Genomic DNA, 22,977 nt, shown 5'->3' with positions numbered 1-22,977 from the left:
TCAAGGAAACAATACCCTAGGCCATTGTATTACTTGGTGAGCTTTTTCAGTGGCCCTTTTCCCCTGCTCTGAGCAACATACATTGGTTTTCTTTAAATGAATAATTGTGTATTATTTATACTGAGGTAATACCTTTATTCTAGTTCTACAGTAAGCATATAAGTGTTGTACCAATCTTTCATAAAATAAAGATTGTATGGACTACTACTGTTTTAGAATAGTAGAGTACTTCTTAGATACGAGTATAAAATGTTAGAAATCTAAGGTGACTCTATTTGTCTTTACACAGTGAATTGGAACTACCTTTTTTTAGATGATTTGTTTTACTTTTACTTCAATAGTTTTGGTCCCTGGGGTGCACAGCTGAGAAATATAGATTGTAACTATGATACCACATGATCAGAATCGCATAAGTGGTGATACAAAATGAATTGCCTCAGGTAGTGAACAAGCAGAGACTGGTTTGTGTAAAACAGATTTTTACAGTCTGGCTGTGGTGGGCTATTGTCACCCTAGTGATACCTGCTGAGGAACTGTTATATTTAGTTCCATTATAGTAGTATTTCTCTCTGGAAATGAATTATATACCAGTAAAGTAGTGATTGTTTGCATACAGCCATGGCTGTTATTATGCTCTCTACAACATTTTGTATTCAGCCATGAACATTTGTGTTAGTGCCAGATGTGAATTAATCTGTGCTTCTGATACAAGAGATTGGGGTGGTGGGAAATTTCTCTTCTCAATGTCTAGCCTTGATTGTCTTTATGTGTTCAATAAATGCTATGTAATCTTTCATCAAGAACCATAAATAAAAAATTCAAAACATAAGGTAATATTGAATATGAAGAACTGACCAACATCTAACAACCCTCCCTCACAGTGGACAATTACAGCATACGGTACATGTCTTGATTAGCTAACTTTATATCTTCAAGGACTACATCAACTTTCTGGTTGCCTATAAGTTGTATTTAGTTTGCATTAAAAGAAGCAGATATAGTCATTAATTTTAAACACTAATGTATGGATCATGGAGACTAAAGAGTGTAGTTTATTGTGTTCCAGTGAATGTTCGCATATGTAGTCTCCATTCATGATGAAGACAGCTGATAGACAACACTTCAGCCACTCTACTTTGGAGAGAGAAGAGTATGTCATTAACTGAGTTATACTGAAATACAGTATCTGGTATAAATAGCCACTATGTTCTTTGTGACCTCATTTTTGCAAGCCAGCTGCTAATAGGGGATATCTGGTGGGTCTTGATATTATATAGCATCTCTTACAATTCCTGTCTCCACAACTGATGATGTGTGATCTTTCATCTGACTTTATATCTACTGCACACATAAAGTAAGATAAGGAGGGGGTAGATGGGAAGGAGCTAACCTTTTCAACTAGATTACAGAGAGAACAATTTGTTTTTGTAATTAGAGCTCAACGGTGATCTCTGTTTATTTCACTGTTATTCAGTTTGGTGTAAACAGAACTCAATTTTGACAACTGTTTAGCTCACGGCACAGATTTAAAGTATTAAAGGATAATGGAAGACTTATTAGATTAGCTTTTGCCATGATCTTTTAGTGTCCCAGATAATTATTATTTGTGATACAGCTGAGTGGTTTAGTCTTGTATTATTATTATGCATGAATTTCTATGTAATACTTTATGTACTGTTGATAGGCACTAAAATATGCATTAGGAAGTATACATTTTGTCAGATTGCACTGATGTCAGTGGTGTTTTCAAGTGCTTCAAATTGCTCTTTAATGTAAACTACTTTAGTTTCCATATTAAAAGAATGAAAAGGTTTTTGGGCACTCCTGATTTTTCATTTTAAAAGAGAAAGGCTCAGTCATCTTCTTCATTATTATTATTACTCTCAGTCATTTTTAGTAACATTCATGTGATTCCACCACACACCTTTGCTCTAATGATTACATTATATTTCTCCTTAGGCTCTGCCATTTTTAATTTAATGTACACATTCTCTCTCTTTCAAGCTGTCTCTGAGTTCTTACTTATTTTTTCTTGAACAACTACCATTCTTGTATTTGTTTACTTCTTATGATCATCCCTGCTAATCACATTTTTAACTTCTTATTTGATTCTTTTGCTGACTGCATCTTAATACCCCTTAATTATGATACATTGGTTCTTACTCTGATTTATCACTGACTTTTTACCTTTCTGCTCATCATATATAAAATCTGTCTTTTCAGTCTTTTCCCTCACATGCCAAATACCTAGTTTCTCTTTCTTGCAGATAACCTTGTTCGATTACTTTGTCTGTCTCTGATCAGAAAAAATACCTCTAATCTTATTTTCTGTTTTAGCATGAATTTTATACACTATATTGCTTTTACTTATTGCTTTGATATCCTATGGAGTCTTTTTTTTTTTTAAAAGACAACTTAAATGACAAAACCCAGGTGATTTTTAATAGATTAGTGCACTGTGTTTAAAGAAGTTTAACTGATTATCATGGGCACATTTCACAATTACTAAAATAACCAAAAGAAACTTTAACATTAAGTTTTCACATTGGAATGAATGAATTTACTCTTAATGTCCATTGGAAAAGAGTATATGTCAGTGATGAAGTGGATGTATTTATTAAAAGCTGGGGATTAGTTCATTAGTGAAACATATTCCATTTTTTTCTCAACCACAAGAGACTACTTGATCCTTACTGGTTCACAATTTTCTTAAAGCAAAGTGAACATACTGTCAAGGTTGATGGGCCCAAAATTGTGCCTACTTTAATTTTTTTCCAGATTTTTTTTTTTAATCATTAATTAAAAAAACCCAGTCTAATGTTCATGGGTGCTGGGTGGAGCATTTGCAGGGGGAGACTAGCTCTCTGCCCTGTCTCTCCCTCCTGTGGCACCAATTACTCCTATGGCCCCACCCATACTCCATCTCTGCTCTACCCAGGCTCTGCCCCAGATGCCACACACATTTCACCCCATTTCTGATTGCCCTTCCACACTGCCGGTTGCTGCATCCCTTCTCACCTCTAGCCCCTTACCGTGCTTGTCTCTCCATGTCCCTCCTCTCCTTCCTCTCACTCATGAGGCCCAGCAGTCCCTGCGTCCCTCATCTTCTCCACACATCCCATTCCCCTGAGACTCTTGCTGCTTGTGCTCACCATGTCCCTCCTCTTCTGCATCACCCACCCCAGCATCCCTACAGGCAATGGGTGACTTTCAGGGGAATGTGGGGAGAGGAGGGATGCAATGGGAAGGGAGGGGACCTCATGGGGATAAGGCATGGAGGAGAGGGGGGACTCATCCAGGGAGCAAGGGGGCTCTCAGAGTAGAAGTCAAGCAAGGATGGGAAGAGGCAGAATGCAAGCAGGGGCAGCATGACCCCGTCATCTGAGAGGAGGCTTAGCCTTCCTTGTCCTATTATACTCAGTGCCTATGCTGATACAGGAAAAAAATGCCAGCTTCTCCACAATATGATCTTTCTTTCCATCTCCCCCCCCCCCATGATATCTTATCCACTGTTATCAAAGAAGAAAAGCTTAGTTTTTATCATTTTGTTACCCTCATCTTTTTGCTTAGTGCTCTCTTTTTGTTCATTTAGGCAGGAAAGATATTGAAACCTATAAGAACCCAAGTTTTACAGCTGTGTTTACAAGCTATAGGTGAGCAGAACCAGATTAGTTAAGTGGGCCCATGGCAAAAAAGTAGATAAGTGTGATCACTATGGTTTTGAAAAGCCATAGATTTGTAAATTCACATGCACACATTGCAAGCATATGCTTTGTCTTTGGGAAAAGAAACAGGTCATTCTCTGAAAGCCAGAATCCTCATTGCATTGACCCTTAGTGTAGTTGATTGTAATAGCTGATTGCAATAGCATGTATACAAAATTGAAGACTCAAGCAGCTCCCACCAATCAAACTTTTTTTTGTACCCCTGTTGCACAGATAGATACTGCTCTCCCAGCAGCATATAGTCTGTGTATGAATAAAGGAATTGGGAGAGCACTCAGACCTATCAAGCCTTAGGAGATTGGGAATAAGGAGGCAAATCAGACAAAACATGTAGAAATGTTATAAAGAATAAGAACAGAAAATAATGGGAGGAAGAAAATGACAAGTAGGAAAAGAGAATACAGAAAAGAAGGAGAGAAAAGTTAGTTGTATCTGTGGCAGGAGGATATAGTGATAGGGGCATGCTGAGTGGCCATCTGCTAATCTACAACACATAGAGCCTTCAGCAAAGAAGGATGGAAATCATTGTCTTAGATCTTCTTAAACTTCTCACAAGAATGGAACAGACTGGGAGGTTGGCAATGTGTATGCATACTCACAAATACTGGGAAGTCTGATTTCAGTCTTGTCAAATTGGTGATGTCATTTAAAAAAAACCCAGCAAAATCTTTACGTGAAAAAAAAAGTGTGGTAATTTCATCTGACAATTATCATGTCTTGGTGGAACTCAGAAGATCATGTTGCACTGTAATGCACATAGCTGGATTACATATGGGTATCACTTACAAGATCTATATGTTTGGTGAAAGAAAAAAAACCCTAAATCTTGTTTACATTTATATGTAAGGTTTTCTTTTTTAGCTCAGAAATAACTGTCCTCTGAATTCATATATAAAATCTGAGAAGACAAGGTGATTATTCGCAATCCAGTGTTACTGTCACTGTGCCATTTTATTTTAACGTTGAAAGGAAAAGATTTAAGTTATTTTCTCATCTTTTGTAGCCATATTCAACGATGATGATTATATATATGGCTTATTTTGTAGTTTCTTTTTTAAATAAATGACATAATCTGTTATGCAAAGTACTCAAATATGAAGCAGATGTGTCTGTAATGGTATTGTATATCATTCTTCTCTTCTTTGATCATGATTTTGATAACCATATAATATATTTTTCTGCATCTTTTTTCAGATCAACATAGTGAGTTATAGGCTAAATGTCATGAAAAATTAAATTAAATCTCAAGATAATTCCCTGTCAAAATCTATTTAATTCTGTAGAATTCCCTTCAGGAAACACTGAAACCTAAGATATTGTATGGTGTGGTGAAAAGGTGTTTTGAAGCAAGTGAGTAGTGGTTAATTTGCAGTGCTACAATACAGTAAGCATTTATTTTTCACCCAAGCAAACTGTATTAACGTGGCAGAAAGACTACCATAAAAAATCACAGCTGTAGCAATCTCATATAAAAGTTTCTTGTATTTGTATTGAAAATGTTGTCGTTTTTTTACACACTGTTAAGTTCAGAAGTCTTGCTGCAACTTACAGCCCAGCAGGATCAGTTCCAAGACTCCCAGTTTTTTATGCATATGAGTGCACAATAGTTGACAATATACCGATATGTGGCAGTTAGTACAAACTAGTCTACTTTCACAGTCTTCTCAGGTAGTTGCAGGACATGCTAGATGTGGGGTATTACATTTGAGTTTCTTTTAACATTTTGTGGCATTTTCTCTCTATTTCCAAACTACCTCGTCTGCTTTGATTCTTTTGTTGAGAGCAGGTGAGGATGGTTTGCAACAAACGTTTTTTTTTCAGAACTGCAGTAATTTAAAAGCGAAGTTATAAAGAGATTTGTCACAAGTATATGCTGAAGAACCTCTGCAAGGAAATAGTATTTTTTCCAAAGTAAAATTTTACATTACAAAATACATTTCCAGTTAAATATGCACATATTTAGGGCTAATTTTGCAGGCCACATTTACAAGAACTACACACAACATCTTTCACGTTAGAGCTTCTAGCACTTTGTGCCATTTAAAAATATCAAATGCCTCTCCTTACCTTATCACAAAAAGTTTTAAAATCTGAGGTTTTTATTTTAAAATGATTTTTAACCTTCTGCTTGGGAGAAAAAAAGACATCTTTCAGCAGAACAAAAAAAAAAAAAAAGGAATAATCTGATAATCTGTAACTCTGTCTCCTAAATGTAATTTTGCCCAAATAAAACATATTTCTGAAATATTTTCTGTTTATATTTAGTTCAAAACCATTCTTTTATTTATCTACATCTGACTCTGCTAGTGGAATGTCATTTCTCTTTTACTGAAAAGCCTGAAGGTTAGGAGCTGCATACTATTTTATGACCTTATTTAAAGAGCAAATGCTAACTAGGAATCCTAGTAAGTTAAGTCTTGTCTTCAGCATTAAAACACTAAAAATAAAAATTAAAAGGTGATTGTGAAAAAAAACCCAGAATAGTATCAGAATGATATTCTGTTCTACAGTATTAATAAAGAATAGTATCTCTTTCCACTGTAAAATAAACTGTCAGAGGAACTCAACATAGGCATAAAAATTGCACACTACAAAGCAAACTAGAAAAAAAGATTAAAATCAACATTTTGTATAACAACCTGCCAAGAAGCATGGAGGGAAAACACAAAGGTGTCCACACATACTATACAAAAACTGTTATATAAAAAACCAAAAGTTATTACACCATAAAAAGCTTTTTTGAGTCCTGAAAGCACAAACTTAACTTGAACTATTAATTCAAACCCCCGAAGATAAAATATTGTATTTTAAATTATTAAGCATAATTTGGATCCATCTTGTTGACAATAATATAGCGTTCACTGCATAAAATTAGTTGAGGTATTTACTAAGACGTGAAGACAGGCGTACTGAATTGTTCTAGCATATGTTTTCTCAGAACTTTCTGTGTTTTATTCACTTGTGATCTATCATATGTAAGATGAGAGCTCTTCTAACTATTTCTATCTTTTTTTGAATATGACTTCAATTGCTCCTTTATTATTTTTACCCTTTTATTCTAATGTGGATAAATTGAAGATTATCAGACTATTTTGTTGTTTTTCCTAGCTCCTACTTGTCACAACATATTTTTCACTTATGCATTGAAATTAGTACTCCTTATTCATCCTAATAAATGATCTCTTTAAAAATTCATGGAAAACCAAGTATATTATATCACTTTCTGTTTGTATGGAGGAACTGTGTGTTTCCAGGATACCTTTAGACAGAGCAAATTTTTGTCAGTGTAACATTTTCCACCTTTTTCTTAAGTTGAATGTCAAGTGCTATTTACTGACATGAAATATTATAAAATGAAAAGTACTTATCATAGAAGCACAACTACTTTTAAGATATATAGTGGTTTTATGTCAAATTTATGAAGGAAAAATAAGCCTATTTGGAGAAAAAGAGAATATTTATGAATACTAAAAGACTGGACCTACATAAAGAATCTTTTTAAAAGCACTGGAAAACTCAGTGGAGTATCAATTTTGAGTGTGGAAACAAGATGACTCATATATTAATTGGTTTTGCTTCAACAAAACAAATACTGTGCCTTTCACTCTGCTCTTTGATGTGCTAAATATCATAATAGTAGTCTTGTAAACATGCGCATATGCCAGTCTTACTTTCAGGTGCTTCCATATGTTGTGAGAGCACACTTTAAGAACAGGATAGAAATACACAAATTAAACAAGAAGCCAAGAAAGAAAAAAGATAGAAAGAAAGAAACATCTGCAGGGCAACAGTGCGAAAAAATGTTTAAGCTCTCTGCTATTAACTACTCAACCTGTTTTACACTGGAATTCTGCATAATTATGTTACAGAGGAGGGAGAACAACAGATGTTGAATAAAGATTGAAAATAAGAAAATGAGATTGTTCAAAATAAAAAAAAATTAAAAAGAAGCTACAGTTGCTCTCAGCTAGACATTTTTTTTTGGCAGGACTTTTAGACCGCAATCTATTTCTGAAATTCATTGCCCGTTTCAGTAAGATTAAGGTAAAACAAAGTGTTTCCTTTAAAGTCTGATCATTTGAACAATTATACAGCTCCAGTAATCCCCAAGCCAATCTTTCAGAAAACAGATGAGTGTTTCCTCAAGCAATTTCATAAAGTAGATTAAATGAATTTGATATCAGGTCAAAAAAACCTACAAATGCTTTGCATGAGCATTTTTTTGTCTTAGCTTATATAATTGTTTTACTCTCTGTACAACTATCTAAGTAATCAATAGATTGTAGTTCTTTCTAGTCTTTGTGGGATAAATGTCATTAAACTATAATAAAGTTTGTTTTCTACACCTTTCAGATATGCCCCCCACACTTACACACACATTAAAGCAAAGACAATGAACCACCTTTAACCTCTCTCATTAGCAGATAATTTCTGGGTTTGAATATTAGTAAATTACTATCTAGAAACTGCTGTCAATGGTGAGCCAGGATATAACCAAAATGGAGTACTGAATGCTATATACAGAGCCAACACACTATTGTCTGGAGCTATTTGCATCACCACTGTGACACTCCCACTACCATTTGAACATAAAATAATTTACCCATTGACTTCAATGGGAGATTTTCCTGAGTAGAGACTACAGGATTGGCCAATAGTCTGTAATTAGTGGCCTTATGCATTTCTGTGACACTGCTGTCCTACACTTAGAGATGGTCATTCAGAAAGGTTGTTTTATACAAATAGCAGAGACCATTTTGGGAGAGGGATTCAAAAATGAAATGGACCCTTTCCCCAACATTTTATTTTTCTACTTGTTAACTAAAAATATTTTATTTTTCAAGCATTCCCGACTTTGCTTTCCTTTGCTATCCTCACCCTACACACCATCACAAGTAGACTTCAGTCTGTTGATCTGCTTCTGCCAGGTGAGCAAATACTTCATCTGCTAGCTGTCTTCTCTTGTGATCAGAATTTTACATGTAAGATTATAAATCTTCAAAGGGTTTTTTGTAAGACTATGGCTCAGAACTTGATAAGATTGTATTATTTCTTAAAGGGCTTACAAGTAACAAGTTGAAGAAAGAGATTGCAGACTTGTATGCATTTTATATTCCAGAAGAATTGAACCAAAATTTCACCTGAATAATATTCAAAGTTAAATCACTCTGCCTTATTATATTTGCATTAGCCCTAACAGAGCTTCATAAAAGATGCTGTGCAATGGAGAGAAGGTAGAGGTGTGAAAGAAATGAAAATTTATCTGTGCGTGTATGTACTTTTTCTAGGCATGTTTACTCCAGACTTTCACTGAGATTAATCAGAAGTGAATATCCATAGTTCAACATGTTAACACATTTGATACTGCAAGTCTACCACTACCACTAGTCTCTGTAGGAATTGTATGGTTCACAAGCACCAGCAGGTTGATGGATCTGTCTGAGGAATCAGAACAAATCTTTCTTATGATTCATTTTTGCCACAGATAAGTCGTAAAAGTAAGACAGCAGATTGATGAAGGGTTAGGTTTTCTGCTCTTGTTTTAAACAGTAGATGTAGAACAGGTTCTTCTGTTTTATAGCCTGGAGCTGAACTGTCAACATAAAAGATGTACGGACTTAATACCTGAGAGCCGGGCAGAGAAATTTCTTCCAACTTTTTTCAGAGCAGATTAACCACCACACAATATAGCTCATTACTGCCTAGTGTAAATTTATTGAAAAGGCAGTTTTTTCTAAAGGACATGAAATACTTTATCTGATCATTATCTGCTTCACTGTAGGATGCAAAATCAGCTAGAGAGGCTTCTCCGGCAGCTCGGAGAAGAAAGATATTCACTTAAATCACTAACTGCATTTCTTCATCAGACCAAAACTTTATTGGGCTTGAACTACTATTCTTCCGTTTTGTGTGAGAGTGTGTGTGTGCGTGCGTGTGGTGAGAGAGAGAGAGAGATTGATACAAATATATACCAACTAATTCTCACATTTGCTAATTATTGATGTACATTACATCTATAATCAAAGAAAAAAAGAGTAGAAGTGATGGGATCACATGCAGTATAACATAACTAAAAGGATAACAGGTTTTGTCATATTTGCTGAATATGGTTTAGGGGGTTCTAGTAATTAATGAAAACAGTTACCTCTATAGAAATCAGTATATCATAGTTATTATACCTATGTCACCTAACAAAAGCACATCACACTATTTTTTTCTGAAATTGGAAATAGCTTGTAAAGCAGTGGAATGAAAAAGAAAACAAAGTAAATTATTTTTAACAAATGAAAGCGTTTGTCGTGATCATCAGCTTATAGGTAGTAGAAACTGCCTTCTTTTTTGTAGTTGTTTTCCATGTTCATCATCCATAATTTTTGTAGGAGAACAGATTCCCTGGACAATAGAAGCCAAAAGAAACTCCCACTGAGCCAGTTCTTGAAAGGTGCAGAGCAACTACAACTTTGAGGTGGGGAGGCGGTCTAAGAAAATTGTAGCTGGTCAGTACTTCTGAAAACTCAGCTCATTCACTTTCTCAAAGTAGATTTACTCCCAGTTTCACAAACAGAATTTATCATGCAGTGTTTGCTTTAATAATTTATCATTTATAAATTTAAATGGAGAAAAATACCTTCTGGCATTCCTGATAAATGGGGACAAAATTGTGGCAATACAGGGCATGTCTACACTACAGAGAAGATGAATCTTCCAGAAGTCAATCTTCTAGCGTTCGATTTAGCGGGTCTGGTATATACCCCTAAATCGAACGCTGATGGCAACCCCCAAGGGCATCCAGTACTCCTTGTTCTGCAAGCCATAAAAGAAGCTGTCAGGAGGATATGCTCGCATCAGCCTCCTACAGTGTGGATACCGCAGTGGCTCTGCTCAAGGTAAGCTGAATCCAGCTATGCATTTTGCATAGCTGGATGGCGTACCTTAAGCCGACTTACCTGGCCTAGTATAGACCAGGCTGCATTGTGGTTTAGCTTTTATTAGAAAAGAAATACCCTTTGTTAGCCTTTGCATTGCATAGGATTGTCTTTTATTTTTGCTTGATGTCATTTTTAAAAAACAACCTACTTGTACTTAAACACAGCTATTTATCAAAGTTATAAACTGATCTTGCAAGGGTTTGTGAATGAATGGAGAGAAAGGCAACAATTTACACAAAGGGCGTATTTGGCATTTTCTGTAACCACTAAATGTTTGGGGAAGTTGTTTTTTTGCTTGTTTGTTTGTTTAATTTTACCCTTAAGCAGGACTGGTATATGTAAGATGTTCCTATTTATTACCTTTGTGTATGTTGTGTGTGCATTCAGGAGTTTGCTTCCCTTTTATAAATAAATCCTTTTGCCATTTAAAATTCTATTTAAAAACTAGCACTACTGGGGTATGTCTACACTACCCCCCTAGTTCGAACTAGGGGGGGTAATGTAGTCACACGGAGTTGCAAATGAAGCCCGGGATTTGAATTTCCCGGGGTTCATTTGCATAAAGCCGGCCGGCGCCATTTTTAAATGCCGGCTAGTTCGGACTGCGTGCCGCGTGTAGCCGCGCGGCACGCAGTCCGAACTAGCCGGCATTTAAAAATGGCACCGGCCGGATTTATGCAATTGAAGCCCGGGAAATTCAAATCCCGGGCTTCATTTGCAACTCCGTGTGACTACATTACCCCCCCCCCCCAGTTCGAAGTAGGGGGGTAGTGTAGACATACCCCTGTAGAGTAAAGATTTATAAACAAGTGGATATTGCATTCTAAAAAATGAGGAGTCTGAACTTGCAGTCTAGATTCAAACAAAGCCTCCATTATTGTTAGTGTCAGTTTTGTCTGAATTAAGATTATAGGATTGGGCCTCATGAGTACACTTTGGTTTGTTTACTGTCAGACCCGTAATAAATTGGGATTTTTTTTAAAAAAAACGAGTGGTCCTGTAGCATCGTTGTGTGCATCTGCGCAGCAGGGCTAAAGTCGAATTAAGCTATACAACCTTAGCTATGTTATTTGCATAGCTTAAATTGAAATAGCTTAATTCAATTTTTGGCACTGTCTACATAGCAAGAAGTCAAAGGAAGAACACTCTTCCTCTGACTTTCCTTACTCCTTGTGAAATGAGGGTTCCCACGAGTCAGAGTAAGAAGTCCTCCAGCTCGACATTAAATAAAGGCTTGTAGTGTACACACACACTGTTATTTCAGAATGACATCAGTTATTTCCGAAGTAACTCTGCTCTGTAGACGTACCCATCTATAGTATCATGCGTTTTCATGAACACAACCCACTACTCTTCTGAAGAAGTGGGTTGTGCCCACAAAAGCTCATGATACTATATATTTGTTTGTCTCTAAAGGTGTTACAAAGCCACTCATTATAGACTAACTTGGACAAACACAGACTAGTCACTCTGAGACTTATAATATGGTTGGTGGCTGGTTTTTTAATATCTTTGTATTCTGAGTAGATGTATAGATGCAAGTTCTTTTGATCCTTATGGCCAGTCCTGGCTCAAATACTCTGGAGGATACCAGCTGGGGTCCTTTAAACCAATCTCTAGCATCAGTGATATTCTCTACCTCTATGGAGGGGATAGGGTTATAAGCAAGTTTCTTTAAATTAGCTCTTCTTTCCTGTCTGCTGCTTGGTGGATGCAGGGTGTTTCATTAACCATGTGCAAATGTCTTTCTGGATGATTTAACCCAACTTGGCATGACAAGTTATAGCATGTCATCCAAGAAATTTAAAAAGTGTTCCTGAAAACAGGAGTGAGAGAAATAACAGCTATCACAAATAAAGCATCTTTTACATAATATTTTATTATGGAAAATAGGCTGAATTCTATTTGCTACAAAAACATAAATGTTTGGCTCTTCAATTTTGCTCATATTTGATAGCATAATTGACTGCAAAGGATATTTTTCCACCCTGTCAGATGAGCTACGAAGTCTGTATTAGGGATGTAAAATCCCATTCAATTAATTTACTGGTTAATCCTTAAATTTAACTTGTTAACCAATTAAATGATGGCAGGCTGAGCTCCCCACAAGTTAATCCTTCCTAGTAAGCATCACCATTATGGGTGATGCTTACCTGTAGCCAATTAACCATTCATATCCCAAATCTGTATTTAGGAATTAAGGCCATAATCTTCAAATGTTTGTATCCAAAGGTAGGAATCTAAATCTATATCTGGGCATCTCAATTGGCACTACCTACTTGAATATCACATTTAAACATTTTAGCCAATTTTGATTAGTTAATTTATCCTAGCACTCATAAGGTATGTCTACACAGCAGTGTTATTTTGGAATAACTGATTTTATTTGAAAATAACATAGTCCGTGTCTACACTACAAGCAGTTATTTTGACATCATAATGTCAAAATAATGTCGTGCTGGAGGACTTTTTACTCCCAACTCCTGTATCCCTCATTTTATGAGGAGTAAGGGAAGTTGGAAGAAGAGTGCTCTTTCTCAGACTTCCTACTGTGTAGACAGTGCCAAAAAGCTGAAATATGCTATTTTGACTTAATCTACGCAATTGATGTAGCTCAAGTTGTGTAACTTATTTCAGTTTTAGCCCCTGCTGTGTAGACATGCCCATAATATGCTGGCACGTTCCGAGGCATTCAGGAATGGAAAGTTCTTGCACAAGCATTTTTCTCAGGACAGATAGATAAACAGAAGTTAGAGGAAGAAGGATAAGTAGGGATCTATCTATCTATCTATCTATCTATCTATCTATCTATCTATCTATCTATCTATCTATCTATCTATCTATCTATCTATCTATCTATCTATCCCTGTTGCATATATAAAATACGGATCACCTAAGAATTGTAGACAGTATAATAGATGTAGGTCTTCAAGAGAGAATTAAATGTGGACAATGTAGTGATCTTTCAGATGAGTTCAAAAGAGGTGATCAGGGAAGAAGGCAGAGGCATTTATACAAGAAGTTGACAAAGAGATTATTAAGATTTGAAGTGAGTAGTGAAGTGATCAAATCAAATTACAAGCAAGCAAGACCACTGGTTCCTTCAGAATATAAGGACTTGAATGAAAAATTTGTTTTTTGAGTTCTCAAAGTGTTTGCATAATAAATGGTTTGATTTGTTTTTGCTGCTGTTATTGTTGTTATACTTCCTTTTTCCTCTCCCAAAGTCTTGATCCTTTCTGTGATTTTGGAGGATGACTTCTAGGTACATGTGCAATGACATGAGCATGCTCGAAAGAAAGGTTAGCATACTCATTACCTTCTTTATTACCCTCTCTGTTCCTACTTGCACCCAACAAAGCCCTGGCTCCCACATTCCAATAAGAGGCCTCTCTTAAAGAAGGAAAATATGGAAAATACTATTAGAGGATTGGAAACTCTTCAAGCTGATTTTGCTCCATGTGACAGAGAGTAACAGTTGGTCCTCAAAGTATTATTTGCCACTTATCATTATCACTTTTGTTTGTGGTCTGTGTTTTCTCACAATAGATGTTCTTCACTTTCATTGTGCCACCTCATAGCTCCTTGTTAATTTATCCTCTGTTTATGATTCTTCACTTGCTGTAATAGGGATCTCTAAACCTTCTTGTTAGGAAAAAGCATTTTAACAGATGCCCTTGCTCATTGGGATGAATGTATTATGGATACAGAATTGTCTTCACACTTCTTACAATCACCTTTTTCACCTGCTCATGCAGTGAACACTTCTGGCTTGTTGTCAGTGCACTTGATTGCAGCGTTGGAGGCATACAGGGTCAAAGCAAGCCTTGTATCTTATGTTCTGTCATGCAAGTCTTGTGAGCTCTATTCCCATGCTCTCAATTTTGATATACTTTCTTTGTGCTTTTAGAACTGTAGTGCATAATTAAATCTTTTTCATACATTTATAAGATGATAGTTTTGTCCCCATAATATATATCCCCAATATCCTTGTGAATTTAACATATTAATTTGTGAAACTGATCTCCATATGATAAATTGCAAAGGAATGTGATAAATTAGCTTTATCTTTTACTTTAGCCTGCCTGACCTGCCCTCTGTGACTAGTTAATTTCCTGGGGACTTATTCTAACTGGCCCACCCTGTAAGCCTTTCTAATCCCCAACATTATTTTAAATCAATCTGAGAAATAGAAATTTCCTCCATTCCACAACTCACCTTTGTCCAAACTCTGATAGGTAAAATTCAGCTCTACACCAGTAACATCTTTTCTGTCTGTAAAAGTGTCATTACTATAGGCCCCAATTCAGTAAGGTATTTAAGCACATAGCTAAATTTAAGCATATAAGTATTCTCAATGAAGTAAGGATAGAAATTTGCTTCCCTTTTTAAAGGATTATAAAAGAGGAAAGACAAAAGTAACTTCATGTGTAGCTGTAAAACAAAGTCAATGAGACTTGCTCAGAGAGCTCCCAGCCCAGCTTCTGAGCACTGACAAAACACATAGTAAATTGCTAAAGATGTGTCTTGTCTTCTTTGTCAGTTCCAAACACTTACCCCTTTCTGTGATTTTGGTGGATGGGCTTAGATATAAAGCAAACAAACAAACAAAAGACCTGAATCCTAGGTTGGCAAATCAGGTATTTCAGCTCCTAGCCCATTACTGTGTTTGAAAATTTTCATGTGGCATTTGAGAAGGATTTTAAATCTATGTATAAATCTATCCTCAAAGACCATAGGTTCTCCACTATAGCCCTTTGTGATTAAATTTGTTTCTCAAAAATGGTCACTTCATATTTTTTTTTATTTTAAATCTGGGGGGAGGAGAGGAGGTGAGAGGTGTAGAGAAAGAGAAAAAGTTCACTTTAATGTTTTGACATGGGCAACCCAGAAGGTTATTTATGTGATAATTTTATGTAGCTTTACAGGTGATATCTCCCAAATGCAACTTTTTACAAGGTACATCTGGGACTATAAATCTGATTAAAAGAACCATCTTTGCTCAAATTGCTTTTCAACCTTAAGAGAATGCTTCTTTAGAACCTGACAGTGATCTCATTCACTTGGACTCCTATCCATCTAGCTTAATTTAACTTAACTGGCAACCTTAACTCCCTCTATGGAATTGGTTCCATGAATATGATGAATGGTCTCAAAAGCAGAGGATGTCATTAAGCTAACTGAATTTAACCCTTTCCTTTAAACACTGTTTGTTGGGACTCCCAAATCCTACTAGCAGGCACTGATGGCTGAATAATAAGCAGGAAGAGATTAGCTGCATCTGAACTGATTATGCCTTTGGAGAATGCTACCAATAACACCAATTCTGTTTGTCTACCACTAGGAAATGAACAAAGGAAATGTGCTAGACACAAAATATGAACAACCAATTTAGCATGGTAAACAGGTGCACGTCCCTGTAGAAATCAGATAGAAAACAGAGAGAAAGAAATCCTAATAGGAAAATGTTGCTTACAACTTATAACTGGTTGGGCTTAATAGGCGTATTTTCCTTGACCTTCTATACAGGATTACAGTTTTGCTAGAAGGAAGACTTACATTTTAGATGTGTTCATCTATGTCATCAAAGATGCATGTTGTCACCAGAGTTAGAGTTGGCTAGCAGTGACACTCAAAGCATTTAGAAAACTCTGTGCTTTCCCTCTTCAAAATAAAAAAATACAAAGCAACAGAAATATACATACTATAGTTAATAATCTTCTGTGTCTGAAATATTTTATTCTCTGCTTTTGGCCTCATTAGATTTGTAGTTTGGGATTGAAAAAGCCACTACACTCAAAGACATATAAAAGATAAATAAAACATGATTTTGTATATCTTTCATTTACTACATGCTGCAGCTCAGATTTTCTTGAAAAAGACTATGAACAGTATTTACAAATATGAGCTTTGATTGCCTATTTTCATTAAATATTAGAGAATACATTTTAGATTTGATACATAATTTCTTTCCCCCTGTGTTTTCCATTTTGAAGTTCAGAATACTTGAAGGCAGTTTTTTCTACTGGAAAACAGTTAATTGGTTAAAGAAAGAACCTTTTCTTTAACCGTGCATGCTGATCATTTTCATATTTCTTTTTATTTCAATACTTATCTTTTTATTTTTATTTATCTTCCAATTTCTCTTTAGCTTTTCTCTACCCACAGGGCATTCTAGAGACTGCAATACATAGCCGGGAAGATACGGTACATGTTAGTCTCAGTACTCTGTCCATAGCATCAGTAAGTCTCTGAATCATTCCCTGACAGTGTGCAGTTACATTTAACTGTGGCTGCAAATGTTGGACGCAGCTCAGAGCATCCAGCTGCCATTGAATCTATTTGAACTTGATGTAGACCAGTAGTTTCTAGTGTCTGAAAGTATCCGTATGTGAGCACACTCTACAAGATTTCTGTCACTGCTTTTCCACTTGACTTTGTTTTAAGAAATTAGCTGATAGGTATGTGATGTCAGCTTGTCCCAATGGCAGAGGCTTATATTTTACAGTGAGGTTTACTGACAATATGGAAACCTTTGTTTATTTCCTTACCTTGGGTCCCTAGAAACTTCTCTCATTAATTTGAATAGTTATACTGCTAATTTTTGTTAAAATTTATTGGAGTCTTCAGAAGCCACAGACCTAATGGAAAGAAAGAAGTCAGGCCTCTTGAAGCTTTGAAATAGGAAATTTTGGCTCAGAATGCATTACTAGCAACCCCAAGAAGGGAACAATGATGTTTTACAATGAATATTACAGGTACATTATTCTAGTTAAATAAATTTTCTTCTGGATTTCCTGTTAGAAAGGGAAAAATGCATATAGCAGATCTCCCCCATACTCATCTTTTATTTCCTGGTGGTGAGCCTGGTATACTTAAAGTCAATGTTCAAAATCCAAAGCTAGAGATTATACAATACTAGGACAGGTAAGTAGTCATAGAAATACCTGTACATCAACATGGATTAAGACTTATTCTATAGAACACAAAAGTTAAACTGTATACTTTGATAGGATTTACTGCAGCTCTATTGGTAGGCAGGCAAGGAGGAAGAATGTTCCTTTATTTTTATGTAGAAATAACTGTGGAAGAGTAGGTGAAATCTTGTTTTGACTATTATGCTGAGTAAATATAACATAAAAGTCATATTATGAATATGTATACGTATTTCCAAGGCGTCAGTTTACAAAGTGATTTTTTTCTACCAGAAGGGACCCTTAAGAGCCTATACACTGAGGCTACATCTACACTACAAGGTTTTTGCGCAAAAACAGCTGTTTTTCCGCAAAAACCTGGGGAGCGACCACACCTCAAATGAGCTCTTGCACAATTAAATGGGCAGTTAAATGGCAGAATAGAGGGTTTTTTCCACCATAGGTAAACCTCCTTTTCTGAGGCATAACTGCTTTTAGTGCTACAGCTATTGTGCAAGAAAGCAAGTGTGGACGCTCCAGAGGGGTTTCTTGCACAAGAAACCCCTATGGGAGAAAGCACAGAAACTCTGATGGCCATTCTGTGAATGGCAATCACAGCTTTCTTGTGCAAGAGTGTCCAGCAGTGTGGCTGCTCTCTTGCGCAAAAGCACATTGCTTTTGAGATGTGCTTTGAGGTGTCGACATGCTCTTGCGCAAGAAGTTTCTGTGCAGAAACTCTAGCATAAAAGGCTTCTTGCTCAAGAAGCCTGTAGAGTAGACGTAGCCTGATAAAGAAAAATGAATAATAAGCATAAAAAAAAAGACTTTGAGTAATTATAGTATTTGTTGCTATAATTCATTAGGGCTTTCAGATTTCTAGCATGTTTCAGATTTTTGTGCTTCTTTGTGAGAAGAATTTATTTTCATTAAAGTTATGCTACAATTTTTCATCTGGAATTAAGATAATTGCTAACATTGCTATTTCTTCTGATGCAAAGAGTGCAGATCCAGATAATTTCAGATTAGGCATTCCTTTTGTTTGTGCACTTGCTTTACTTTTGTGCAGTTGCACTGATATTTTAATGGACCACTATTCTGCATGATCAGTGAGCTGAATGTTCCATAGACTTGGAATTTTTCAACATGTTGGAAAATCATAGATCAGTTGCTTTGCCTAGGTGTTGCACTCTTTTGCCATTAGTGAGCTGAATAATACACTAAGCTGAAAGTACACCTTCAGGTCACCCAAAACATTAAAGAGCATAGCTTCAAAAATGACTGCTCTCCTGCTGTGCCAGTCATTTAGGTGCTAGGAAGGCTGATATGGGTAAAGAAAGGAAGAATGTCAATCAAAAAAGAAAAAGGAGAACAAATGGGAAATGATGTTCCAGTTCAAGCATTTCCTAATAGATACAGCTCTGAATTTGATTAAGTGGCTGTTAGAAGCACCAAATGTCATACAGTGAAAAGACCACTGTTTCTATTTAGAGATATTTAGATGACAGAAATAAATAAACTACTACTTTGTTGACAGCCATGATTCAGAGCAAATTCTGTCTGCAGCTTTGCCAGTAATGTAGCAGTAGTTCTCCAACACTATATTTGTCCTTTTACTTATTTATTTTTATTAAATATCCAGAACAGAGATTTTCCACATAATCATACTAGGAACAATTAAATCTGTTTTTACATCGAAATGGATGCCAGGTGTATACATGTAGTGGTTGCACTGGAAGCATATGCTAAATATCAGCTTTATAAATACTTAGATCTCTAGACACTAGATAATTTTGAGGGAGGGAATGTTTTTTATGTCATAATGTTTTTTCTTTCATGGTAGCAAATTAACAACTTTGTATGCATCTTCAGTATGCACAGAGTAACTCGAGAACCTGACAAATAAATTTAGAGCTCTGTCGTATCTTTTTAGCCAAACTACCTGTCTGAAATCTAAGAAGCCTGGTGTGTGATGTGCCCTGTACAGTAGCAGGTAGTATGAAGAAAAACTTTTAGAATTCTCTTTCTCTTAAGTTTTTACTTGCTTAACTCCTAATGGGGTTTTTCTTACTGAAGGACAAATGGTGTACTTACATGTGGCACTTTTTAATCTTTTGGCTCCTTAATAGCCAAAGCTAATTTTTTCTTTACAAGAAAAATAAAACAAGTCAATGCTTTATTCAGAAGACCATTGGTCACTTCACTTTTAGAACCAGCAGGCAATCTTGGGTGGAAGGAGGAAGCTTAGTGGTCTCAGATTCCAGTTATTTTTTACTCTAATATCCAAACAATTCAGACGGCAAAACCAAAAAAACCCTAGGGCTGTGTCTAGACTGCATCCCTTTTCCGTAAAAGGGATGCAAATTAGACACATCGCAATTGCAAATGAAGCGGGGATTTAAATCCCCCCCGCTTCATTAGCATAAACATGGCTGCTGCTTTTTTCCGGCTCGGAGCTTTGCCGGAAAAAAGCACCAGTCTAGATTCGGATCTTTCGGAAAATAAAGCCTTTTCCGAAAGATTTGAATTTCCCGGGCTTTATTTGCAAGTGCGGTATGCCTACATTACCCCACTAGTTCGAACTAGCGGGGTAGTGTAGACATAGCCATAGAGACATCTCTGTTTATTCACTCTTGAATGATCTTATAATAAAGCACGAGTCAGGTAGAAAACCAAGGATGATATTCTTCTGACATTCAGAATCATAGAAGAATGTGGATTCCTCATAAATTGGAATAAGAGAAAACTCCATCCAGGAAATCTCTAATTTGAAAGCACTAATAATACAATAAAAATATAAATTCAGCAGTTGTTAAAATCTTATCCAATAGAGTTATTTAGTCCAACATGAATGTCTCCTGCTGGTTATCCTGACCTAGGGCCAATTCCACATAAGGTCATTATAGCATTTCCTTTTTTACTCTACCTTCCTACAAAAGCATCTTTAAACTCATATACCAAGATAGGTTTCTTCAGAGTTCTCCAGCCTACTCTATGGTAAGGGAGAAGTCTGCGATGACCAATTTGATAGCTGAATCTTGGCAAGCAGAAATAGCATTGGGAAAACATTCTGCCTCCCATGGAGATTAAGGTGTATGACCTCAGCAGAATATTAACTTTTTGAAACAGAGAATGATATTTAGTGGGCTTCCCTTATCTGTAGAGGGAAGACATGATCTTGCTCTGTCAGGCAAAAGAATTTTAAAATGTAAAATTAGTGCTTAATGGCAAAAGTGAGACAGAAATGGAAATTTCATTCACGCTTGGCGGGATGAAGGTCCACAGGTAGCTAAATTTACAATATACATTCTGGATATAGATTGTATTTGTGTCTGTGTAAGTGTGTATGGCCAAACCTCATTGTTAATCTCTGATGGAGGCCGTGTCTCCTCACAGTTGTACCCTTGTCACAGCATTCACTCAGAGGGGAATTAGTTGTCTTTAAAGTTGAGGCCACCTGAGCTGGGCCAACCTGCACTAAGTCTAGGCTCCCAGGCCCTCATGCAGAGTGGGGCACTGCCTGGTTAGAGGCTCTAGCTTGCAGTCAGGGTAGATCAGTAAAGTCTACTGCTCAACTTCCTCAGGAAGACTGGCGCAGGAAACAGGAAGGTCTGACCTGTAGTCAGTGCAAAGCAGCAACAGTCAGGCATTCAAGCTTTGGAAGACTGCCAAATGCATGCCTCATGGCCTACAATGTGGAGGATGTCGCCACAGGTTTGGGAGTGGCAGGAGGTAAGAAGACTCTATTCCACTGAGTCCCAGCTTAGGGTCCTAACAGTGTTGAAATGGTCTGTCACTAGGTCAGCAGGCCTGCAACACACTGACCTAGTATCAGTCCAAAGCCCAAACAGACTGTCATCTAGATCCCTTGGGCTACTTTCTACTTTTCTCTTGATGAGTACCTCCATTCCATTGGTGTCCTTCAGCTCTCTGCAGTAGGTGCTCAGCAGCATCCTCAGCAGCTCCTTGGCATCTCAGTAGACCATCAACTCTGTCAAATCCTTGGTAGAGCCAGGGGTCTCTTCAGGCTCCCACAGTAGCTCCAGCCCAACTGAGCTGCAGGGCCTACTTTTATACCTCCTTTTCTTGTAGTGCAGGTATGGCCTATTTGGCCCTGCAACCTAAAGGGGAGGTTGTAGTCCCACCTTGTCAATAATGAGTGAGATTATGCCTTCTTGTCTCAGTCTGCTATGAATAAAAGGATTGAGTATCTATTGAAAAATGTTAATAAATTGATCTGCAATAAGCAAATTTCACAGAACCTTACTGATTTCAGTCTATCACAACCAAAGACTACATTCTTTGGTTAGTAATAGAAATGTAGCCGTGTTAGTTGGTGTAGCTGAAGCAAAATACAGGACTATGTAGCACTTTAAAGACTAACAAGATGGTTTATTAGATGATGAGCTTTCGTGGGCCAGACCCTTTGTTTAGACTCAGATGTAGAGTGTCGAATTTTAGCATGAATGACAGTCCAGAGGATTCCCTTTTAAGTGCAGATTTAAAAGGTCTTTGTAGCAGGATGCAGGTAGTTAAGTCGTTGAGACAGTGTCCTTTCTGGTTGAAATGGCAAGAAACTGTTTTTTCTTTGTGATCCTGTCTGATATCTGTTTTGTGGGCATTGATCCACAAAGGATCTAGTTATCTTACCCATTACAAAGATAGCTTCCCCAATTATCACCTCTAATATCATTAGCCCACAGACATTCACCTCCCCCCACTCCCCATCCCCCTTCTGTTCTAAAATTTGATTTGTCCTTTTCATATGTGTTCATTTTTTTAAATTGTATCCTTTGGTATATATGGTTGTGACTATTTTCTTCCACTATTTGATCTGAGGAAGTGGGTCTGGCCCACGAAAGTTCATCATCTAATAAACCATCTTGTTAGTCTTTAAAGTGCTACATAGTCCTGTATTTTGATTCTTTGGTTACATACTCTGAATGACAACAGAACTGTTGAAACTGGTATATAAACAAGACAGAATTCCTCAGAAAGCAATCCTGTCTCCTGTCACCAGTGCCACATAGTAGTCACACATGTCCTTTAAAATATTTGCTATCCCCAAACTTTGAGGATGGTGTATCTCAGCTTACAAAGCCAAAGGTTCCTTTTCTGGCTATCTGTTCAGCTAATTGATAGTTTATAAAAATAATTAATGTGAGCTAACCAATAGTGCTTTGTTGTTTGTCAGTCAGGTATAGCAGTGTTATTTTAAAAATACATTGGAACCTTCAGGAGGTATCAATAGTATAATGATGTTTTCATTATCTTTGTTTCTCCCCATTCGTTGCTTTTATTTCTCATTGTAACTTGTTATCTCTTTTCTCTAACTAATTTGCAAAATCTTTGGAACAGGGACTGACTATGAATATTTGTATGGTTTCCAGAACAATGAAATCTTGATCTTGA

The 22,977-nt window shown here is 36.6% G+C and overlaps 1 protein-coding gene across 9 annotated transcripts in view; it reads left to right on the top strand.

The window, feature by feature from the left end:
* PCDH17 (protocadherin 17) overlaps positions 1-22,977 on the top strand; it is a 288,195-nt gene that overhangs the window by 75,579 nt on the left and 189,639 nt on the right. For 4 of the 9 annotated variants that reach the window (XM_075918927.1, XM_075918928.1, XM_006119376.4 and 1 more), the window contains exon 5: positions 8,570-8,653. The exons of the other annotated variants lie outside the window; for them this stretch is intronic. In XM_075918927.1, the coding sequence (XP_075775042.1) occupies positions 8,570-8,653 (84 nt within the window). The remainder of the gene's footprint in view (positions 1-8,569; positions 8,654-22,977) is intronic. 9 annotated transcript variants of the gene reach the window in all.

This window comes from Pelodiscus sinensis, chromosome 1 (assembly GCF_049634645.1).
Source record: "Pelodiscus sinensis isolate JC-2024 chromosome 1, ASM4963464v1, whole genome shotgun sequence".
Classification (NCBI taxonomy): domain Eukaryota; kingdom Metazoa; phylum Chordata; order Testudines; family Trionychidae; genus Pelodiscus; species Pelodiscus sinensis.
Note: the sequence above shows the minus strand (reverse complement) of the source record. Positions and strands in the feature narration are given on the sequence as shown.